The sequence below is a fragment of the Microcaecilia unicolor genome, chromosome 1 (genome assembly GCF_901765095.1).
Source record: "Microcaecilia unicolor chromosome 1, aMicUni1.1, whole genome shotgun sequence".
In the NCBI taxonomy this organism is placed as follows: Eukaryota; Metazoa; Chordata; class Amphibia; order Gymnophiona; family Siphonopidae; genus Microcaecilia; species Microcaecilia unicolor.
In genome coordinates, this window is record NC_044031.1 from 713,959,766 (window position 1) to 713,979,135 (window position 19,370).

The 19,370-nt window shown below is 43.4% G+C and overlaps 1 protein-coding gene across 1 annotated transcript in view; it reads right to left on the minus strand.

The window, feature by feature from the left end:
* Positions 1–7,254, minus strand: part of SCG3 (secretogranin III) — an 83,214-nt gene extending 75,960 nt beyond the window's left edge. Inside the window, exons 1-2 of the mRNA XM_030189407.1 lie at positions 7,055–7,254; positions 6,374–6,426 (exon numbers count right to left, since the gene is read on the minus strand). Of these exons, the coding sequence (XP_030045267.1) occupies positions 6,374–6,426; positions 7,055–7,142 (141 nt within the window). The 5' untranslated portion in view covers positions 7,143–7,254. The remainder of the gene's footprint in view (positions 1–6,373; positions 6,427–7,054) is intronic.
* Positions 7,255–19,370: the final 12,116 nt, after the last annotated feature.

Genomic DNA, 19,370 nt, shown 5'->3' on the forward strand with positions numbered 1-19,370 from the left:
TTTATTTCAGAGTTTAGGCACCGAGTGTTACATGTATGATTATCTCCCAGTTGGTGAGAGGTTATATGTGTGTGCTCGATGCAAAGCGCTCCTAGCTCTCAGAGAATGAGTCTGTTCTCTTGAGGCTAGAGTAGCAGACTTTGAGGAACTGAGGGAAACAGAGAGGTACATAGAGGAGGCTTACAGGGATGTTGTAGAAAAGTCCCACCTCCAGTCTAGCAGCCCCTGTGCTGCCTTGGAGGAGAGAGGCCTCCTAAATGGAAAGCGTCACCCTGGTGAAGTTGGAAATAATCCAGTAGTCAGGACCAGTCCACCAGGGGATGCAATATCCTCTCATACTGAGGATGTGTCTCCAGGAGTTTCTGCCCAGGACGGACGAGTTAGAATGGCTGTTGTGGTTGGTGATTCAATTATTAGGCATGTGGATAGCTGGTTGGTTTGTGGATGTGAGGATCGCCTGGTGACTTACCTGCCTGGTGCGAAGGTGGCAGACCTCACGCATCACCTAGATAGGATTTTAGATAGTGCTGGGGAGGAGCCATCTGTTTTGGTACATGTAGGCACCAATGACATAGGAAAATGTGGGAGGGAAGTTCTGGAAGCCAAATTTAGGCTCCTAGGTAGCAAGCTGAAATCCAGATCCTCCAGGGTAGCATTTTCAGAAATGCTCCCCATTCCACGCACAGTGCCCAAGAGATAGACAGAGCTCTGGAGTCTCAATGCATGGAAGAGATAATGGTGCAGGGATGAGGGTTTTAGATTTGTTAGGAACCTGGCAACATTCTGGGGAAGGGGAGCCTATTCTGAAAGGATGGGCTCCACCTTAACCAGAGTAGGACCAGGCTGCTGGCATTGGCATTTAAAAAGGAGATAGAACAGTTTTTAAACTGGAAACGAGGGAAGGCTGACAGTCACTCAAAAGCGCATGGTTCAGAATAAGGTGTCTTTCAAAGATATCAACAAAACAGGGAAGATAGGGCATCCCGATAACGTGGTTGCAATAGAGAGCTTAGTAGACCAGGAGGGGCATAATCGAACGCGAACGCCTATCTCCATGGGCGTTTATGTCCGAAAACGGGTACGTGAAGAGGAGGGACAGACCGTATTTTCGAAAAAAAAATGGACGTCTTTGTTTTGTTTCAAAAATATGGTTTGCACGGACCAAATGCCATAGATTTGTTCGTTTCTGAGCTGGGCAATTTTTTTTTTTTAGCGATAATGGAAACTAAAACCAGCCAGCTCAAAAACGTCCTAATCCGAGCCATTTGGTCATGGGAGGGGCCAGGATTACATGCCAGGACACCAACTGGGCATCCTAGAGGTCAGTGCGGTGGACTTCCGAAACAGCTCCCACATGCATAGCTCCCTTACCACGGGTACTGAGCCACCAACCTCTCCCCCAAAACCTACTACCCACAAATGTACAACACTACCATAGTTCTTAGGGGTAAAGGGGGCACCTACATGTGTGTACAGTGGGTTTTGGAGGCCTCCCATTTACCAGCACATATGTTACAGGTAGGGGGGATGGGCCTATGTCCGCCTGCCTGAAGTGCACTGCGGTACCCACTAAAAGTGCTCCAGGCCTCTAGGACTTGTTGCTGCTGTAGAACCTTGGCACACCAGTTGACACCTGAAGACTAATGTCTCCGAAAACGTCCTTTATTGGAATAAGCACATTTACTCACAGTTAACTGCAGATCAGAGGTTGTGCCCCACTGGCAAAGAGTCTCCCTGGTACTGAGATTAGCAGTAGGTCAGAGCTGGCAGAATGCTGTACAATGCCCACTTTCAGTAACGTGGGTAACACATGAAAGGAAGCTAAAACTGGCTTACAAAAATGGCCACTACCTCATGGACTACCGGAAACAAAACAGGGCACACTCTGACCCAGTAAGCAGAGGGGAAAGCACCATGGGAGTAGAGCCTACCCACTACCAACATTGTGAGCATTTAACACAAGCTAGTGGAATCATGGAGCCCAATACTCTACACCCACCACAATGTATTGCTGATGTGACTCTGCAGTGCGCATAAAAGAAAAGGTGTCACACTCACCCGAGAGCCACAACAGAACCAGGGAAAGGCTGTCAGAAGATAGAACACATTCTGCTGTCATGGAGGTGGGTACGGCATTTGAGGCTGGCATACAGGCTGGCAAAAAAGTTTGTAAAGTGGGTTTTGTTTGGTGGGAGGGGGTTAGTGACCACTGGGGGAGTCAGGGGAGGTGATCCCCGATTCCCTCCAGTGGTCATCTGGTCAGTTGGGGCACTTTTTTGGGACTTGGACCTGAAAAAAAGGGTCCAAATAAAGCGGACCAAATTCTCGTCAAAAACGCCCTTCTTGTTTTGATTATCAGCTAAAGACACCCATCTCTCCTCGGATGATAACCACGCCCCAGTCCCGCCTTCACCATGCCTCCGACACGCCCCCGTCCACTTTGTTCATTCCTGCAACGGAGTGCAGTTGAAGACACCCAAAATCGGGTTTCGATTATACGGATTTGTTCGCTCACGGGAGAAAGATGCCCATCTCCAGATTTGGGTCGCAATATGGGCGTCTTTCTCTTTCGAAAATAAGCTGGCAGGTGTCTTTAAATAAAAAGCAGACAGATTTTCAAGATTGCACAGTATCACTGTCAACTGCTGAGCAAGATGTAAATAGGAACAACAAACATAATCTGAAATGTCTATATGCGAATGCCAGAAGCCTAAGAAATAAAATGGGAGAGTTAGAATATATTGTACTAAATAAAAAAATAGTTATAATAGGTATTTCTGAGACCTGGTGGAAGGAGGATAACAAGTGGGACACTGTCATACCAGGATACAAATTATATTGCATTGATAGGGTTGGTTGAATTGGTGGAGGGGTAGCATTGTATGTTAAGAAGGGCCTTGAATCGAATAGACTACAAATTCTACAGGACACAAAACACATCTTGGAATCTCTATGGACTGAAATTCCATGTGTAAAGGGGAAAAGGATAGTGATAAGAGCGTACCACCATCCACCTGGCCAGGATGATGAGACAGATGTAGAAATGTTATCAGTATATACAGGAAATTCAATTCGCTAGCATTGAACTTTCAAAAAGGAGACTATGATAAAATGAGAAGAATGGTGAGAAAAAACTTAGAGGAGTAGCTGCGAAGGTCAAAAATTTACATCCGGCATGGATGCTATTCAAAAATAACATCCTGAAAGCCCAGGCCAAATATATTCCACCTATTAAAAAGGGAGGAAGAAAGACCGAACGACAGCCGGCATAATTAAAAAGTGAGGTGAAGGAAGCTATTAGAGCTAAAAGAAAATCCTTCAGAACATGGAAGAAGGATCTGACTGAAAATAATAGGAAACTACATAAAGAATGGCAAGTCAAAAGAACAGCACTGATAAGGAAGGCAAAGAGAGACTTTGAAAAGAAGATTGTGTTGGAGGCAAAAATGCATAGTAAAAACTTTTTTAGGTATATTAAAAGCAAGAAGCCGGCAAAAGAATCAGTTGGACCACTAGATGACAGAGGGGTAAAAGGGGTACTCGTAGAAGACAAGGCCATAGCAGAGAGATTAAATGATTTCTTTGCTTCGGTCTTCACCAAGGAAGATGTGGGAGACATACCAGTGCCAGAAATGGTATTCAATGCTGACAAGTCAGAGAAACTGAATTAAATCTCTGTAAACCTGGAAGATGTAATGGGGCAATTTGACAAATTGAAGAGTAGCAAATCACCAGGACCAGATGGTATACATCCCAGAGTATTGATAGAATTGAAAAATGAACTTGCAGAATTATTGTTAGTAATATTTAATTTATCTTTAAAATCAAGCACGGTACCAGAAGATTGGAAGGTGGCCAATGTAATGCCGATTTTCAAAAAGGGTTCCAGAGGTGATCTGATCGATGAGCCTGATGTTGGTGCCAGGCAAAATGGTAGAGACTATTATAAAGAACAAAATTATACAGCATATTCAAAAGCATGGATTTAGTGAAGGGCAATCTTGCCTCACCAATCTACTACATTTCTTTGAAAGGGTGGACGAACATGTGGATAAAGGTGAGACAGTTGATACTGTGTATCTGTATTTTCAGAAGGTGTTTGACAAAGTACCTCATGAAAGACTCCAGAGGAAACTGTAAAGTCATGGGATTGGAGGTAGTGTTTTACTGTGGATTAAAAATTGGTTAAAGGATAGAAAACAGAGAGTAGGGTTAAATGGTCAGTGTTCTCAAAGGAGAAGGGTAGATAGTGGGGTTCTGCAGGGGTCTGTGTTGGGACCGCTGCTTTTTAACATATTTATAAATGATCTAGATAAGGGAATAACTAGTGAGGTAATTACATTTGCTGATGACACAAAGTTATTCAAAGTTGTTAAATCGCAAGAGGATTGTGAAAAATTGCAAGACAACCTTACAAGACTGGGAGACTAGGCATCCAAATGGCAGATGATGTTTAATATGAGCAAGTGCAAAGTGATGCATGTGGGAAAGAGGAACCTGAACTATAGCTATGTAATGCAAGGTTCCGCATTAGGAATCACCGACCAGGAAAAGGATCTAAGAGTCATCGTTGATGATACTTTGAAGCTGTCTGCTCAGTGTGCTGTAGCAGCAAAGAGAGCAAATAGAAAGTTAGTTATTATTAGGAAAGAAATGGAAAATAAAAACAAGGCTGTTATAATGCCTTTGTATCACTCCATGATGCGACCGCACCTTGAATACTGTGGGTAATTCTGGTCACCGCATTTCAAAAAAGATATAGTGGAATTAGAAAAGGTACAGAGAAGGGCAACGAAAATGCTAAAGTGGATGGGATGACTTCCCTATGAGGAAAGGCCGAAATGGCTTGGGGTTTTCAGCTTGGAGAAAAGACGGCTGAGGGGAGATATGATAAAGGTATATAAAATACTTAGTGGAGTGGAATGGCTAGATGTGAATCACAAGTTTACTCTTTCCAAAAATACTAGGACTAGGGAGCATGCAATGAAGCTACAAAGTGTTAAATTTAAAATGAATCTGAGAAAATATTTCTTCATTTAATGTGTAATTAAACTCTGGAATTCATTGCCAGAGAATGTGGTAAAAGCAGTTAGCTTAGTGGGGTTTAAAAAAAGGTTTGTATAGCTTCCTAAAAGAAAAGTCCATAAGCCATTGTCAAAATGGACTTGGGGAAAATCCACCGCTTATTTCTGGGATAAGCAGTATCAAATGTATTATATTGTTCTGGGATCTTGCCAGGTACTTGTGACCTGGATTGGCCACTGTTAGAAACAGTATACTGGGCTTGATGGACCTTCGGTCTGTCCCATTATGGCAACACTTATGTACTTATATATGTTTTATAGAGCAGCACTTAACTTGGCAGGTTGCTACTATTCTAAATAAGAATCAGTTAACAGTCCAAGTTAGACTATTGTAATAGACTTTTTCTAGGGCTTCCTAAGAAGCTTTTACAAGGCCTTCAAGTAGTCCAAACTGTCACCAGGATTATCAGTGGTATGAGTTAGAGAGAAAGTATCCTGATTTTGGAAAGATTACATTTACTTCCAGTAACATTTAGAACTTTTTGAAAGATTGTTTTGATTCTAGGTTTATTCTTGGTGGTGGAATGCCAAATTATCTGAAAGAATGGTTGGCTCTCTATGTTACTAGCTGGGTTTTGAGATCACCTCAGGTTTCTTTTTTCTTTTTTTTGTTGAGATCCCATCACTGAAATTAGCATAGTTGAAAACAACTTGTGAGGATGCTTTTTGATATATTAGTCTAGTAGATTGGAACCAACTGACTTTAGAAGCAGGAGTACATGTCCTGTCCAAGTAATAAAGACTTGGTGATTTAGGAAACTTCTAGGTAACAATTTAATGGGGCTTTTTATTTTGATTCTTTAAGGTTGCTTTATTTGTTTTAGTTTTGTTTATATCATATTGGTTTTATGTGATTTTGTTGTAGATATTTTATGATTGTCCCTTGTTTGTAATTTTTTGTAGTAGTGAGTTATAAATTGAAGCAGTAAACATTGAAATTTAAATTAATAACAACTGCTGACCAAAAATGTCAGATAAAGAGATTTCTTTTTTCATTAAGTTCATCAAGGCAAGTGAGATAGTGACTTGCCCAAGGCTTCACAGCCAGCCAGTGGGCAGACAAGAGTCTTGAATTCTTGTCTCAGAGCAGAGCATTTCTACAATCATAAGCCAATTTGCTCACCACTTATTCCTTCCAAAACATTTTGTTCATACCTGTTATGCTAACCCTGTATCAAACTAAACTGGCTTACTAGTTCAGTACCTGAAAACACAAATACTGTTTCTAAAAGTCAATATTAGTAAAACTGTTTTCAATAACTAACAATATACAGCATTGTTTCACTTACCTGTTCTTTCAAAGGTCTTTCTACACTTAGCTCTCTATTGTGTATGGCTTTATCTGGAATACATATGAACATTCATTTTATGATGCAGATGGACATATAAATAACATTTTGTATAAGTAAATAATTAAAACCCTTATAGGATAGTAAGAATTAGGGTTAAAATGCACAACATTGTAACATTTCTATCATTAAAATACATGTTTTTAACATTGCCTTAGACAACCGCGCAAGGGCTTGGCTAAAATAACCATAGCTTGATCAGACTGGAGTACTCGAAGGTCTATGACACAAGAGACACAGAAACTCTTACCTGATATTACAGTGCACAGAAAATCATAGTGCTTTTCTAGACTAGAGTATCTAAGAATAGAATGTCAGTAGATAATTTCATGGTTCCACCCCTAAGGCTGTTGTGAACAAACAGAAATCCAATAGATTAAACGCATCACTATAGCAGAGACTTGATTCAGAAATTATTTAGACCTCCCCCTTTCTTCATCTCTCCGTGAACAATGGCACTCCCCACTTTCACCTTCAACTTCTTAGATTTAAATTTTAAAATTTGATTTCTGGCAAGTATTTTTTTTTTATTTCTATTTAAAGGCTCGAATTCGCCTCTGTGTGACAGAATTTGAAAAAAGTTCTTATTATGTAGAACCTTAATTCAGGTTCTGGACTTACCTTTATTGCTGTCAGGCGTGGGGAATGCTTGCATTTGGCATACTATCAGCGCCAGTATTTGTATACAGACAGGCAGCTGGAGACTCATCCTTGGGAAAGGTCTTGCCCTTCAGGAAAGCAGCACACCGGTTCGGCTGGGATCCTGCTGGGAGCTGGCAAGGTCTGCTTCCGGTCTGGGGAATGACAAGGAGCAGAGATTTGGCTAAACTCAGGTGTCAGCCTCAGCTGGCTGCCTGGGGATGATGCGGAGCTGTTCGGTGCCCGTGGTGCTGAACTCCAAGAAGCAGCTGCAGGAATCGCGCGAGCGTAGATTGGAGGCGAGTGCAGGGCAGGGTGCTTAAGGGAGCCCGCACTTATTGTTCTTCGCCAGCAAACGGGGATGTGCTAGTCCCTGATGACAGCTCCGGGAAAGAGAAGAGGGCTCAATGCACATGCTGACGTCACTAGGCTCGGGCAAAACGAAAGGTGACTGGAGCTTTTCTCCGACGAGCTGTAAATAGGTCCCTGATAGGTCACTCAAGACAGCAGCTCCTCACAGAGCAATGAAATTTCCCCTTCTAATTGGCTGGTTGCAGTTTGCTCAGCTGATGTAGGAAAAGACGGATAGTCGTTGTGTTAAACCTCTGATTAGGTTGTTGACTATTTGTAAGCAAGGTATTGTTATCTTAAGGGAAGTATCTATCTATCTGTATTCATTTTTTTAAAACTTTAAATTATAAATGCTCCTTTAAAACAATGCTTGCCAACCTTTTTCATTTTGGGAACACTTTCAAGCTTGAACACCATACCACATTTTGCAAAGTTGTCATATTTGTTAGTCATTGGCCAGAAATTTTCTTTCTTTCTTTCTTACATTTGTATCCCACATTTTCCCACCTATTCGCAGGCTCAGTGTGGCTTATATAGTACGGTAAAGGCATTCGCCAAGTCCGGTAAAGAAACAAATACAACGTGATATTGTGCTCAAAGGTACATGTGCTTCAGGTACAATGGGGATGGAGGAGAGGAAAAGTTATGTAGTGTTCATTACAAGCTTTGGTTTTGCTGTGTTGCATTTTCGACTCCTCCCTCTCCTTCTCTGCACATATGCAGCAGACTGCTAAAACCTGTCGTTTCTTTCTCTATATCAGCAAAATTCACCCTTTCCTTTCTGAGCATGCTACCAGAACCCTTATCCACACTCTTATCACCTCTGGCTTAGACTATTGCAACTTGCTTCTCACAGGTCTCCCTACTTAGCCATCTCTCTCCTCTTCAATCTGTTCAAAATTCTGCTGCATGACTAATATTCTGCCAGTGTGGTCATGCTCATATTAGCCCTCTCCTCAAGTCACTTCACTGGCTTCCTATCCGTTTCCGCATACAGTTCAAACTCCTCTTATTGGCCTATAAGTGCATTCACTCTGCAGCTCCTCAGTACCTTTCCACTCTCATCTCGCCCTACATTCCTCCCTGGGAACTCCGTTCGCTGGGTAAATCTCTCTTATCTGCACCCTTCTCCTCCACTGCTAACTCCAGACTCAGTTCCTTTTATCTTGCTGCACCATATGCCTGGAATAGACTTCCTGAGCCAGTATGTCAAGCTCCATCTCTGGCCGTCTTCAAATCTAAGCTAAAAGCCCACCTTTTTGATGCTGCTTTTAACTCCTAACCCTTATTCACTTGTTCAGAACCCTTATTTTATCATCCTCACTTTAATATTCCCTTATCTCTAATTAGGACAGATAAACAGGACAATCTCTTGTTTGTCCTGTTTGTCTGTCCTAATTAGATTGTAAGCTCTGTCGAGCAAGGACTGTCTCTTCTTGTTCAAGTGTACAGTGCTGCGTATGTCTAGTAGTGCTTTAGAAATGATAAGTAGTAGTAGTATTTATTAAACTAAAAAGTACAGTATTAAAAATCCTAAAACATAATTAGACAGGTAGAGATTCAGAAGAGTATAGGGACCATGGCATGATTCAATATATAAAGCAGTAAAACAAAACTGTTCCTCTCTCTGTTCCTCCTATGCACAAGTCCATCCTGTCTTTTCACCCATTGTACACTGTACCTCTTTATACTTCCCCCCCACACATACACACCCCATCTCATCCCAATTTTCCCCCCAAATTCATATGGCCAGCCCATCCTTCTCTCTTGACCCCCATGCACAATGCCACTTCTTTCTGCCCCACACACTCATACACATAAAGCAAACATGTCCCTCTTGCCCCGCCCCATGCACATAGAGCAAGCTGTCCCTCTCTCTGTACCCCCATTGCACACAGCCAGCCTTTTCATCACTGCCCACCTTCAACAAATGCTCACTACCACTTCTTTCTACCCCATCCCACAAGAAAACATACAGCCATCCCATCCTCATTTCTCCCCACCTTTAATTCACATGGCCATACTGTCCCTCTCTTTTGTCTCCCCCCTCACTATGCACACTGCCATCTCTTTCTGCCTCATACACTCACATATCTACAGCAAACATGTCCCTCTCTGTCCTCACATACAGAGTCAACCTGTTCCTCTCTCTGCCCCTCCCCAATACCAGCCTGTGCTCTCCTCTCTGTTTCCCAAATGCATGCTGTCACTTTTCTTTTTCCCAAACATACACCTACAGCCAACATGTCTCTCTGTCCCCCCCCCACACATATTGACAGCCCATCTGTCCCTCTGTCCCTCCATTGCACACAGCCAGCCTCTCCGTCTGTCCCCTTACCCCATGCACACTACCACCTCTTTCTGCCCCACCCCCCACACACTCATACTGTTAGTCTGTCCCTCTCTTATGTACCCCACCTCGCCCTCAATTCACATGGACAGCCTGTCCTCTGTTTTGTCTCCTCCAACATGCACACTGCCACCTCCTTCTGTCCCACACACTCACACATCTACAGCTAACATGTCCCCCTCTGGCAGTTATATATTCTAAAAGCTGACATTTTCTAATCAGTACAAAGAAAACAAAATAATGTTTCTGCCTTTATTTATTTTCTGGTCATTTGATTATTTAAAGATTGTATTGGACTATGATTTTATTTCTATTTTCCTCTGTCTTCTTTTAATTCTGTTGCTAGGGTCTTTGGTCCCTTTGACATTTCTTCTCTTTTCATACCCATCTTCCTTGTTCCTAACCTCTTTCCATGTTTAGCATCTCCCTTCTCTGTGTCCCTATTCTCCCCTTGTGTTCAGCATCTCCCTTGTCTGAGACCATATCTTCATCTGCACAGCATCTCTCTTTTGTGTCCCTATCCCTTCCCCTGTATTTATCACTCCTCTGTGTCCCTGCCCCCTTGTTCAGTTTCCCTATTCTCCAGTCCAACATCACCCCACTGTGTCCCTATCCCCCCTCCCAGTGACACTCATTTCTGTCTCCCTGCCCCTATGCTCCTGCCATGCCAACATACTAGCTCTTTTGTGTCCCTTTCCCCTTCATGTCCATCATTGCTTCTTTATGTCTCCACTCTCTCCCCAGAAAACAACAAGGCAAGCGATCTGCAAAATCCAATGTGGAAAACAAACTGGCAGATCAATATAATATCCAAACCACTTTATTGAAGATACCATATGTATTTGTCTTACATACGTTATCTTCAATAAAGTGGTTTGGATATTATATTGATCTGCCAGTTTGTTTTCCACTCTCTCCCCATCCAGCAGTGCCCCTCTGTCTCTGTCTCTGTCTCTGTCTCTGTGCTTTCCCTATGCTCAGGATCTCTCTTCTCTGTCCCTATCCCTCCCTGTTCCCAGGTTCTTCTTTCTCTGTCTTTCCTACACAACATGGCCCAGCATCTTTCCTATTCTTCCCACGCGGTCCAGCATCTCACTGTCTCTCTCCTCTCTATCCACACCCACCATCCAGCATATTCCCCTCCTTCTGTGGGTCTAGTATCTTCCCCCTCTCTTCCTTTTATCCCTCTGTGGGATGGTCTCTCTCTCTCTTCCATTTCCTCTCTACAGTTCTTCACTATGGGGCTCTTAATCAAAAGACAAAAATGCCTAAAAAGTGGCATAAATCAGCATTTGGACGTTTTTCTCACAAAAACATTCAAATTGCTATTTTCAAAACCAATTTTTAGATTTTTAAAAATGAAGTCTGTCAGAAGTGCATTCAAATCACAAGGGGGTATGTCAGGGGTGTATTAAGGGCAGGATCTTGGCGTTCCTACATTTTTCTGCCATAATGGAACAAAACAAAAAACATCCAGGGCTATAAGTTGGATGTTTTGGACTAGACCTGTTTTAGTAATGAATAAGCCACAACAAAGTGCCCTAAATGACCAGATGACCACTGCAGGAATAAAGGAATGACACCCCCTTACTCCTTCAGTGGTCATTGACCCCTCCCACCCTGCAAAGATGTAAATGAAACAGTATATACCAGCCTCTATGACAGCTTCAAATGTTATTTATTTATTTTTATTTTATTTATTTGTTACATTTGTATCCCACATTTTCCCACCTATTTGCAGGCTCAATGTGGCTTACATAGTACTGTAAAGGCGTTCGCCAATTCCAGTATGGACAAATACAGTAATGTTGTGGTAGAATAAGGTTTGTGTGGCCAATCCTATTAGAACAGCAAGCAGGTTCTTGGAATAACCTAGTGATTACATAGTAACATAGTAGATGACGGCAGAAAAAGACCTGCATGGTCCATCCAGTCTGCCCAAGACAAACTCATATGTGTATACCTTACCTTGAATTTGTACCTGTCCTTTTCAGGGCACAGACCATATAAGTCTGCCCAGCAGTATTTCCCGCCTCCCAACCACCAGTCCCGCCTCCCATCACCGGCTCTGGTACAGACCGTATAAGTCTGCCCTCCCCTATCCTCGCCTCCCAACCACCACCCCCTCTTCCCCCCAACTGCTCCGCCACCCAATTTCAGCTAAGCTTCTGAGGATCCATTCCTTCTGCACAGGATTCCTCTATGCATATCCCACGCATGTTTGAACTCCGTTACCATTTTCATCTCCACCACCTCCCGCGGGAGGCATTCCAAGCGTCCACCACCCTCTCCGTGAAAAAATACTTCCTGATATCTTTCCTGAGTCTGCCCCCCTTCAATCTCATTTCATGTCCTCTCATTCTACCGCCTTCCCATCTCCGGAAAAGATTCGTTTGCGGATTAATACCTTTCAAATATTGGAACGTCTGTATCATATCACCCCTGTTCTTCCTTTCCTCCAGGGTGTACATGTTCAGGTCAGCAAGCCTCTCTTCATACGTCTTGGAACGTAAATCCCATACCATCCTCGTAGCTTTTCTTTGCACCGCTTCTATTTTTTTAACATCCTTCGCAAGATACGGCCTCCAAAACTGAACACAATACTCCAGGTGGGGCCTCACCAACGTCTTATACAGGGGCATTAAAACCTCCTTTCTTCTGCTGGTCACTCCTCTCTCTATACAGCCTAGCAATCTTCTAGCTACTGCCACCGCCTTGTCGCACTGTTTCGTTGCCTTCAGGTCCTCAGATACTATCGCCCCAAGATCCCTCTCCCCGTCCGTGCCTATCAGACTCTCCCCGCCTAACACATATGTCTCCCTTGGATTTCTACTCCCTAAGTGCATCACTTTGCATTTCTTCGCATTGAATTTTAATTGCCAAACGTTAGACCATTCTTCTAGCTTCTTCAGATCTTTTTTCATGTTTTCCACACCCTCCGGGGTGTCCACTCTGTTGGAAATCTTGGTGTCATCTGCAAAAAGGCAAACTTTACCTTGTAACCCTTCGGCAATGTCACTCACAAATATATTGAACAGAATCGGCCCCAGCACCGATCCCTGAGGCACTCCACTACTCACCTTTCCCTCCTCTGAGCGAACTCCATTCACCACCACCCTCTGGCGTCTGTCCGTCAACCAGTTCCAAATCCAGTTCACCACTTCGGGTCCTATCTTCAGGCCGTCTAGTTTATTTAAGAGCCTCCTGTGGGGAACCGTGTCAAAAGCCTTGCTGAAATCTAAGTAGATGACGTCCATAGCATGTCCTTGATTTAATTCTCCTGTTACCCAGTCAAAGAATTCAATGAGATTCGTTTGGCACGATTTCCCTTTGGTGAAACCATGTTGTCTCGGATCTTGTAACTTATTGGCTTCCAGGAAATTCACTATCCTTTCCTTCAGCATGGCTTCCATTACTTTTCCAATAACCGAAGTGAGGCTTACCGGCCTGTAGTTTCCAGCTTCTTATCACCACTTTTGTGAAGAGGAACCACCTCCGCCGTTCTCCAATCCCTCGGAACCTCTCCCGTCTCCAAGGATTTATTAAACAAGTCTTTAAGAGGACCCGCCAGAACCTCTCTGAGCTCCCTCAGTATTCTGGGGTGGATCCCGATTGATGCAATGTACTGTAGAGAAGGCGACTCAGGCTCATAATCCACTCTATTACACTTGTGGTGGAAAGTGTCAGCTCCCCAAAACCTACTATACCCACATATAAGTGACACCTGCAGCTATAAGAGGGCTATTGTATTGGTGTATAGTTGGGTACATACAGTAGGTTTTTCATGGGTTTTGAAGGGCTCACCATACAATATAATGGGATAATGGTGAGATGTGTACCTAGTACCTTTTATGTGAAGTCCACTGCAGTGCCCCTTAGGGTGCCCCACTGCTTTGCTGGGATGCCTGTGTGACCAGTCTACTAGGAAAGCTGGCCATGCAGGCTTGATTTTCTACGTATTCACTTAGACTTAAAATGGCTATATTCTCCACTTGAATTTTGGACGTTTTGTGCAAAATGTTCAAAGTTGGCTTAGACATATCGAAAATGCTCCTCTATGCCTATCAATCCTGTCTTTTCCCTCCATTTCCCACAGTCCCACATCTAGGGTTACCATATGGCTCCAGAAAAAGGAGGACGGATTGAGCCAGCCGGGTTTTACTTCCATTGCTTTCAAGCAATGGAAGTAAAACCCGGCTGGCTCAATTACTTCCATTGAAAGCAATGGAAGTAAAACCCGGCTGGCTCAATTACTTCCATTGAAAACAATGGAAGTAAAACCAGGCTGGCTCAATCCGTCCTCCTTTTTCTGGAGCCATATGGTAACCCTACCCACATCTCCTTGTCTTTTTCTTTCTCACTATAGTTCAGCATCTCTCCCTGTTCCTCCCCTCCTTTCCTCTGGCTTTATTTCCTATCCACCTCCCTTCTGGGGGCCCAGTATCTCTTCTTCCCCTCCCCCTGCATATTTAGCACCTCTCCTGCCTCCTTCCCCTGTGACACCAGTTTCTCTCCTGTCTCCTCTCCCCTGCAAGTCCAGCATCTCTCCTGCCCCCTTTCCCCTATGAGTCCAGCATTTCTCCTTCTCCCTTCCCCCATGAGTGCAGCAGCTCTCCAGTGGGTCCAGCACATTTTCTGCTTCTTCCCATCACTCTCTCATGAATCCTCCGGGTCCTTCAAACCTATTATCTCACTATCTGCAGCAGCAATAAACATACACTGTCTGCAGCCAGCCCTGGAGCCTTCCCTTTGTCACGTTCCACCCATGCACAATCAGGAAGTTATGTTAGAGGAGGGCAGGATGTGGCAGAAGGCAGGCTATAGGTCCAGCTATAGGCAGCATGTGTTTGTTTCTGCTGCAGCCAGCAAAGGAAACAGGTTTGAAGGACCGGGGGAGGGGGCAAGAAAGGTGCAGAAAAGGTGCTGGACTTAAAGGGGCTGAGCGGAAGAGGAGGAGCTGGAGCCATGGGAGGAGGGAGGAAGGAGGCCTGCTGGATTCGCAAGAGGGAGGAGGAGGCAGGAGAATTGCTGCACTTGCAAGGTGGAGGGGGAGGGGAAGAAGCGCAGAGAAGCACAAGATAAATACCATTGCAAAACACTCAAAAAAATAAAAAAGAAATAAAAAACAAGAGACAACATCATGGCAGGGCTGGGGATTCACTGAATTCGTCAAAGGCCCTGACTGCACACCACTGATTGCTGCGGCACACCATGGAACTCTCCAAGGCACACCAATTGAGAAGCACTGCTCTAAAACTTGGGATTCTGCTTGTGCTATTGTTTTCCATGGAGGTTTTTTTGACACATTTTATTGATTTCCATTTTCTCTTAGACCAATCCTGGAAGACATGCTCCTCCTAATTTATTTATTGCATTTGTATCCCACATTTTCCCACCTCTTTGCAGGCTGAATGTGGCTTACAATACATCATGAATAGTGAGATTAAATGAGAAGTATGCATTTAGTATAATAGAAGGATTTTGGGTAACATGATAATGGTAAAACATGATAGTATTTTAGCAAGCAATCATAGTAAGAAATAATTAAGAATTGTATAAGAATTATATAGAAAATGTGCATTTAGTAATAGTAATGTCTCCTTGTCTGGATTGCTGCTTCTACCCCACACATTACTACTACTACTACTACTACTACTACTACTTATCATTTCTAAAGTGCTACTAGATGTACGCAGCGCTGTACACTTGAACATGAAGAGACAGTCCCTGCTCGACAGAGCTTACAATCTAATTAGGACAGACAAACAAAAGGTAAGGGAACATTAAAGTGAGGATGATAAAATAAGGGTTCTGAACAAGTGAACAAGGGTTAGGAGTTAAAAGCAGCATCAAAAAGGTGGGCTTTTAGCTTAGATTTGAAGATGGCCAGAGATGGAGCTTGATGTACCGACTCAGGAAGTCTATTCCAGGCATATTGTGCAGCAAGATAAAAGGAACGGAGTCTGGAGTTAGCAGTGGAGGAGAAGGGTGCATATTCAACCAGGGCACTTTTTCCCTAGGAAGAAGACTCTAGCTATTAGATCATATGTTTGCAATGTGCTACCTTCTCTCTCAGTTCACTAATATCTCCTTGTGCCTCTCAGTCTCCTCTTTGGCAGATATGGGGCTGAAATTAGAATTAAAGAATAGAATAAGTCCATACCTGCTCATCAGAAACTCTTCTCTTAAGCAAAATGGAAGTCCACTTCAGTCCAGTAATTGCAGCTCCTTTATTGATTGCCTCTTGACTGGATTTAGAATATGGAAAGGCTGCTAGTCTGAACTTTATCTATGTCTTCTGTAGCAGCACAGATGCATAGTTTTTCTGTTAATTCACCACCTCTCAGGATTCTCCGTGCTTGTCTGATCATTTTGTAAACTTCTTTACTGATTTATTTTGCTTTTCCATTTCCCTTGATAAGTTGTTCCATGCATCCACCATCTTCCTATGATTAAATATTTCCTTACAGTTACTAGTGAAACTATCCCCTTGTAGCTTCATACAACGATCCCCTAGTTGGGGCTACTACTGCTACTATTTAACATTTCAAAGCGCTACCAGGGTTGTGCAGCGCTGTACAATTAACAAAGAAGGACAGTCCCTGCTCAAAGGAGCTTACAATCTAATGGACAAAAATTGCAATCAAGATTGAGGCAGTCTAGATTTCCTGGATAGAGGTACAATGGTTAGGTGCCGAAAGTGACATTGATGAGGTGGGCTTTGAGCAAGGATTTGAAGATGGGTAGGGAGGGGGCTTGGCGTATGGGCTCATGGAGTTTATTCCAAGCATAGGGTGAGGTGAGGCAGAAAGGGCGGAGTCTGGAGTTGGCGGTGGTGAAGAAGAGTACTGAGAGGAGGGATTTGTCCTGTGAGCGGAGGTTACGGGTAGGAGCGTAAGGGGAGATGAGGGTAAAAAGGTAGAGAGGGGCTGCAGATTGAGTGCATTTGTAGGTTAGTAGTACAAGCTTGAACTGTATGCGGTACCTGATCGGAAGCCAGTGAAGTGACTTGAGGAGAGGGATGATATGAGCATATCAGTCTAGGCGGAAGATAAGACGCGCAGCAGAGTTCTGAACAGATTGAAGGGGGGATAGATGGTTAAGTGGGAGGCCAGTGAGGAGTAGGTTGCTACCTATCCTACAGAAAGTGTTTGCTTCTAGTGCTCTATTTATACCATTTAGGTCCATCTATTTATCTGCCATCTTCCCACATTTCTTCCTCCCTTAGAATGTAAGCCTTTTGGGGACAGGAAAATACCTACTGTACCTGAATGTAACTCACCTTGAGCTACTGAGAAAGGCATGAGCCAAATAAAAAAAAATCCATTTTACTATACTACTTTGTGAGTCCTTCTCTGGATTGCCTCTGCTCTGAAAATGGCTACAGTAGTCCTCCATCTTGTCAATGATTCATATTCCTATTTTTGGTGGAGATAAGGAAAAAGAGAAAGACCAATACAGCTGATCCTGTGGATTAGTGGAAGTACAGAACTCTATAATGCAAGAGAACAGAGTTTGATTTCTAAGCCCAGCTTCTGCTCCTCAGACTAGTTTAGGCTGGGGATGTTGTGGAACCAGTATTCACAGTTCCTGTGGGGAGGAAGTCCTAGCAGTAACTTAGCATTGACACCTATAGGCCATATTGTGTGTAGGTATTCCAGGTTCTGGGAGGAGCCACAATCTGTGGCCCCTGGCTAAGGACTGCCTCTACAATAGTTGACCTCGATGCTGGGGTGGAGAAAGATAGTGAATATAAAATGGGGAAAACCATTGAGTACTTGATGGTGGATCATGATGTCATAGCTCATCAGAAGCTAGAGGAGCAGAGGTAACATGCTGGGCCAAAAAAGGGAAAGACAAGTATAGTACCTCTACTATTTGTGGGAACAGGGACGCATGGAGGCGTATTTTCAAAGCACTTAGACTTACAAAGTTCCATAGGTTGTTATGTAACTTTGTAAGTCTAAGTGCTTTGAAAATGAGCCCCATGGTATACTTGAAACTCTTATAGATATTAGTGATGCTAATTCTAGAGAATTCAGAATGTGTTAGGCCAGATCTTCCTATAACAGCGTACTTTGATAACTGTCTGTAACTTGTCTAATCTTGATCTGGCTATTCCTAGCCATTATCGCCCTATATCCAATCTCTGTTTCATGTCTTAAGGTTCTGAGAAAGTTGTGTTCTCCCAACTTTTTCAGAAAAGATTTTTACATTGCATACTAGGCAGTCGGGATGTAGACCTCATTTTAGAACTGAGACCATCATGGCAGCATTATTAAGTGAATTGCACCCCCATCTTGGCAAGCACAATGTAGTTCTAGCAGTTTCCCTTGACCTTTCAGGAGCTTTTGATCTTGTTGACCACTTTTTACTTCTTTCTCATCTTGCCACCCTCAGGATTGAAGGCACTGTTGTTTCATGGTTCACCTCACTTCTATCTCATCTCTCCTTTCAGGTTCTTACCCCTGATATCACTTCAAGGAAGCAACAGTTACACTGGTTCCTCATGGCTCAGTTCTTTCCCCTCTCCTCTTCAACCTCTTTCTAAGCCCCTTGCTGCGTGTGATACCCCAAGCAGTTTGAGGGTGAGTCTGCGAAATAACACAGCTGAACAAAGGTATATAAATGAAAATAAGTGGTTTATTAACTGAATCCTGAGGCCTGTTACATCACAGGGCCAGGAACACAAGGTGAAATGCCTCTGTATTTCAGTAAATACAGCCTCAAGCAGGCATCTGGCTGGCAGGCCCAAAACACAGTTTGTGGCTGATGGAGATGCCATGCCCCAAACACAACCTGTAAGTTCTTCTCTGAGTTCCAAGTCTGGCTCCAGTTTGACCTTAGAGCAAGGCTTGCTATTCTCAAGTGAGGAAACAAAAGCGGCTTACGTCATCCAGGTCACAATCGTTAGATATAAGCTGTAGAGGCACATGCTGGGGCTTCCATTCTTCCTTCCCTGGGCCTCCTTAACCTCAGTCTGGCCCTGTCTTTTATACTCCTGGTTCTGACTCCATCCTTCCCAGCTCATTTCCTCCTGGATTGGGACTAGCGACCTTAAGGTGGCTCAGGCTGAGGGATCCTTCTTAAGGGTAAAGGGCAGTGTTCTGTATACCCCCTCATACTATGCTTATTCAATCTTCTGGAATCTCAATATATTTCTATGTTGATGACATCTTTCTTGTCCAGTGGTAGCTGATTCCATAAATAAGGGTCATACCGAAAAAGCTACCCTACCTAGTGGAGGTAAGGTAAGCTGAGGAATGAGGGGGAAGTAACAATAGTGCTTTATCCTGTGATCTTAATGCCCTAGCAGGAACATAATGTTGTAATAAATCCGCCAAGTATTCCGGCCTTCCAGTAGCCAATACTCGATACACCATTGTCAGTATTTTACACCTTAGAGAATATTCCACTGGGAGCCAGTGATATCTAGCATATAAAGGGATAACATGATCCCATAATGTCAGTCCTCCTAATAATCCCTGCATTCTGTACTGTACACAGCCACTTGAGCAAGCTCTGAGACAAACCCTGGTAAGCAACATTACCATAATCCAACCTGGACATTAGCAAAAAATGGAGAACCATATAGAG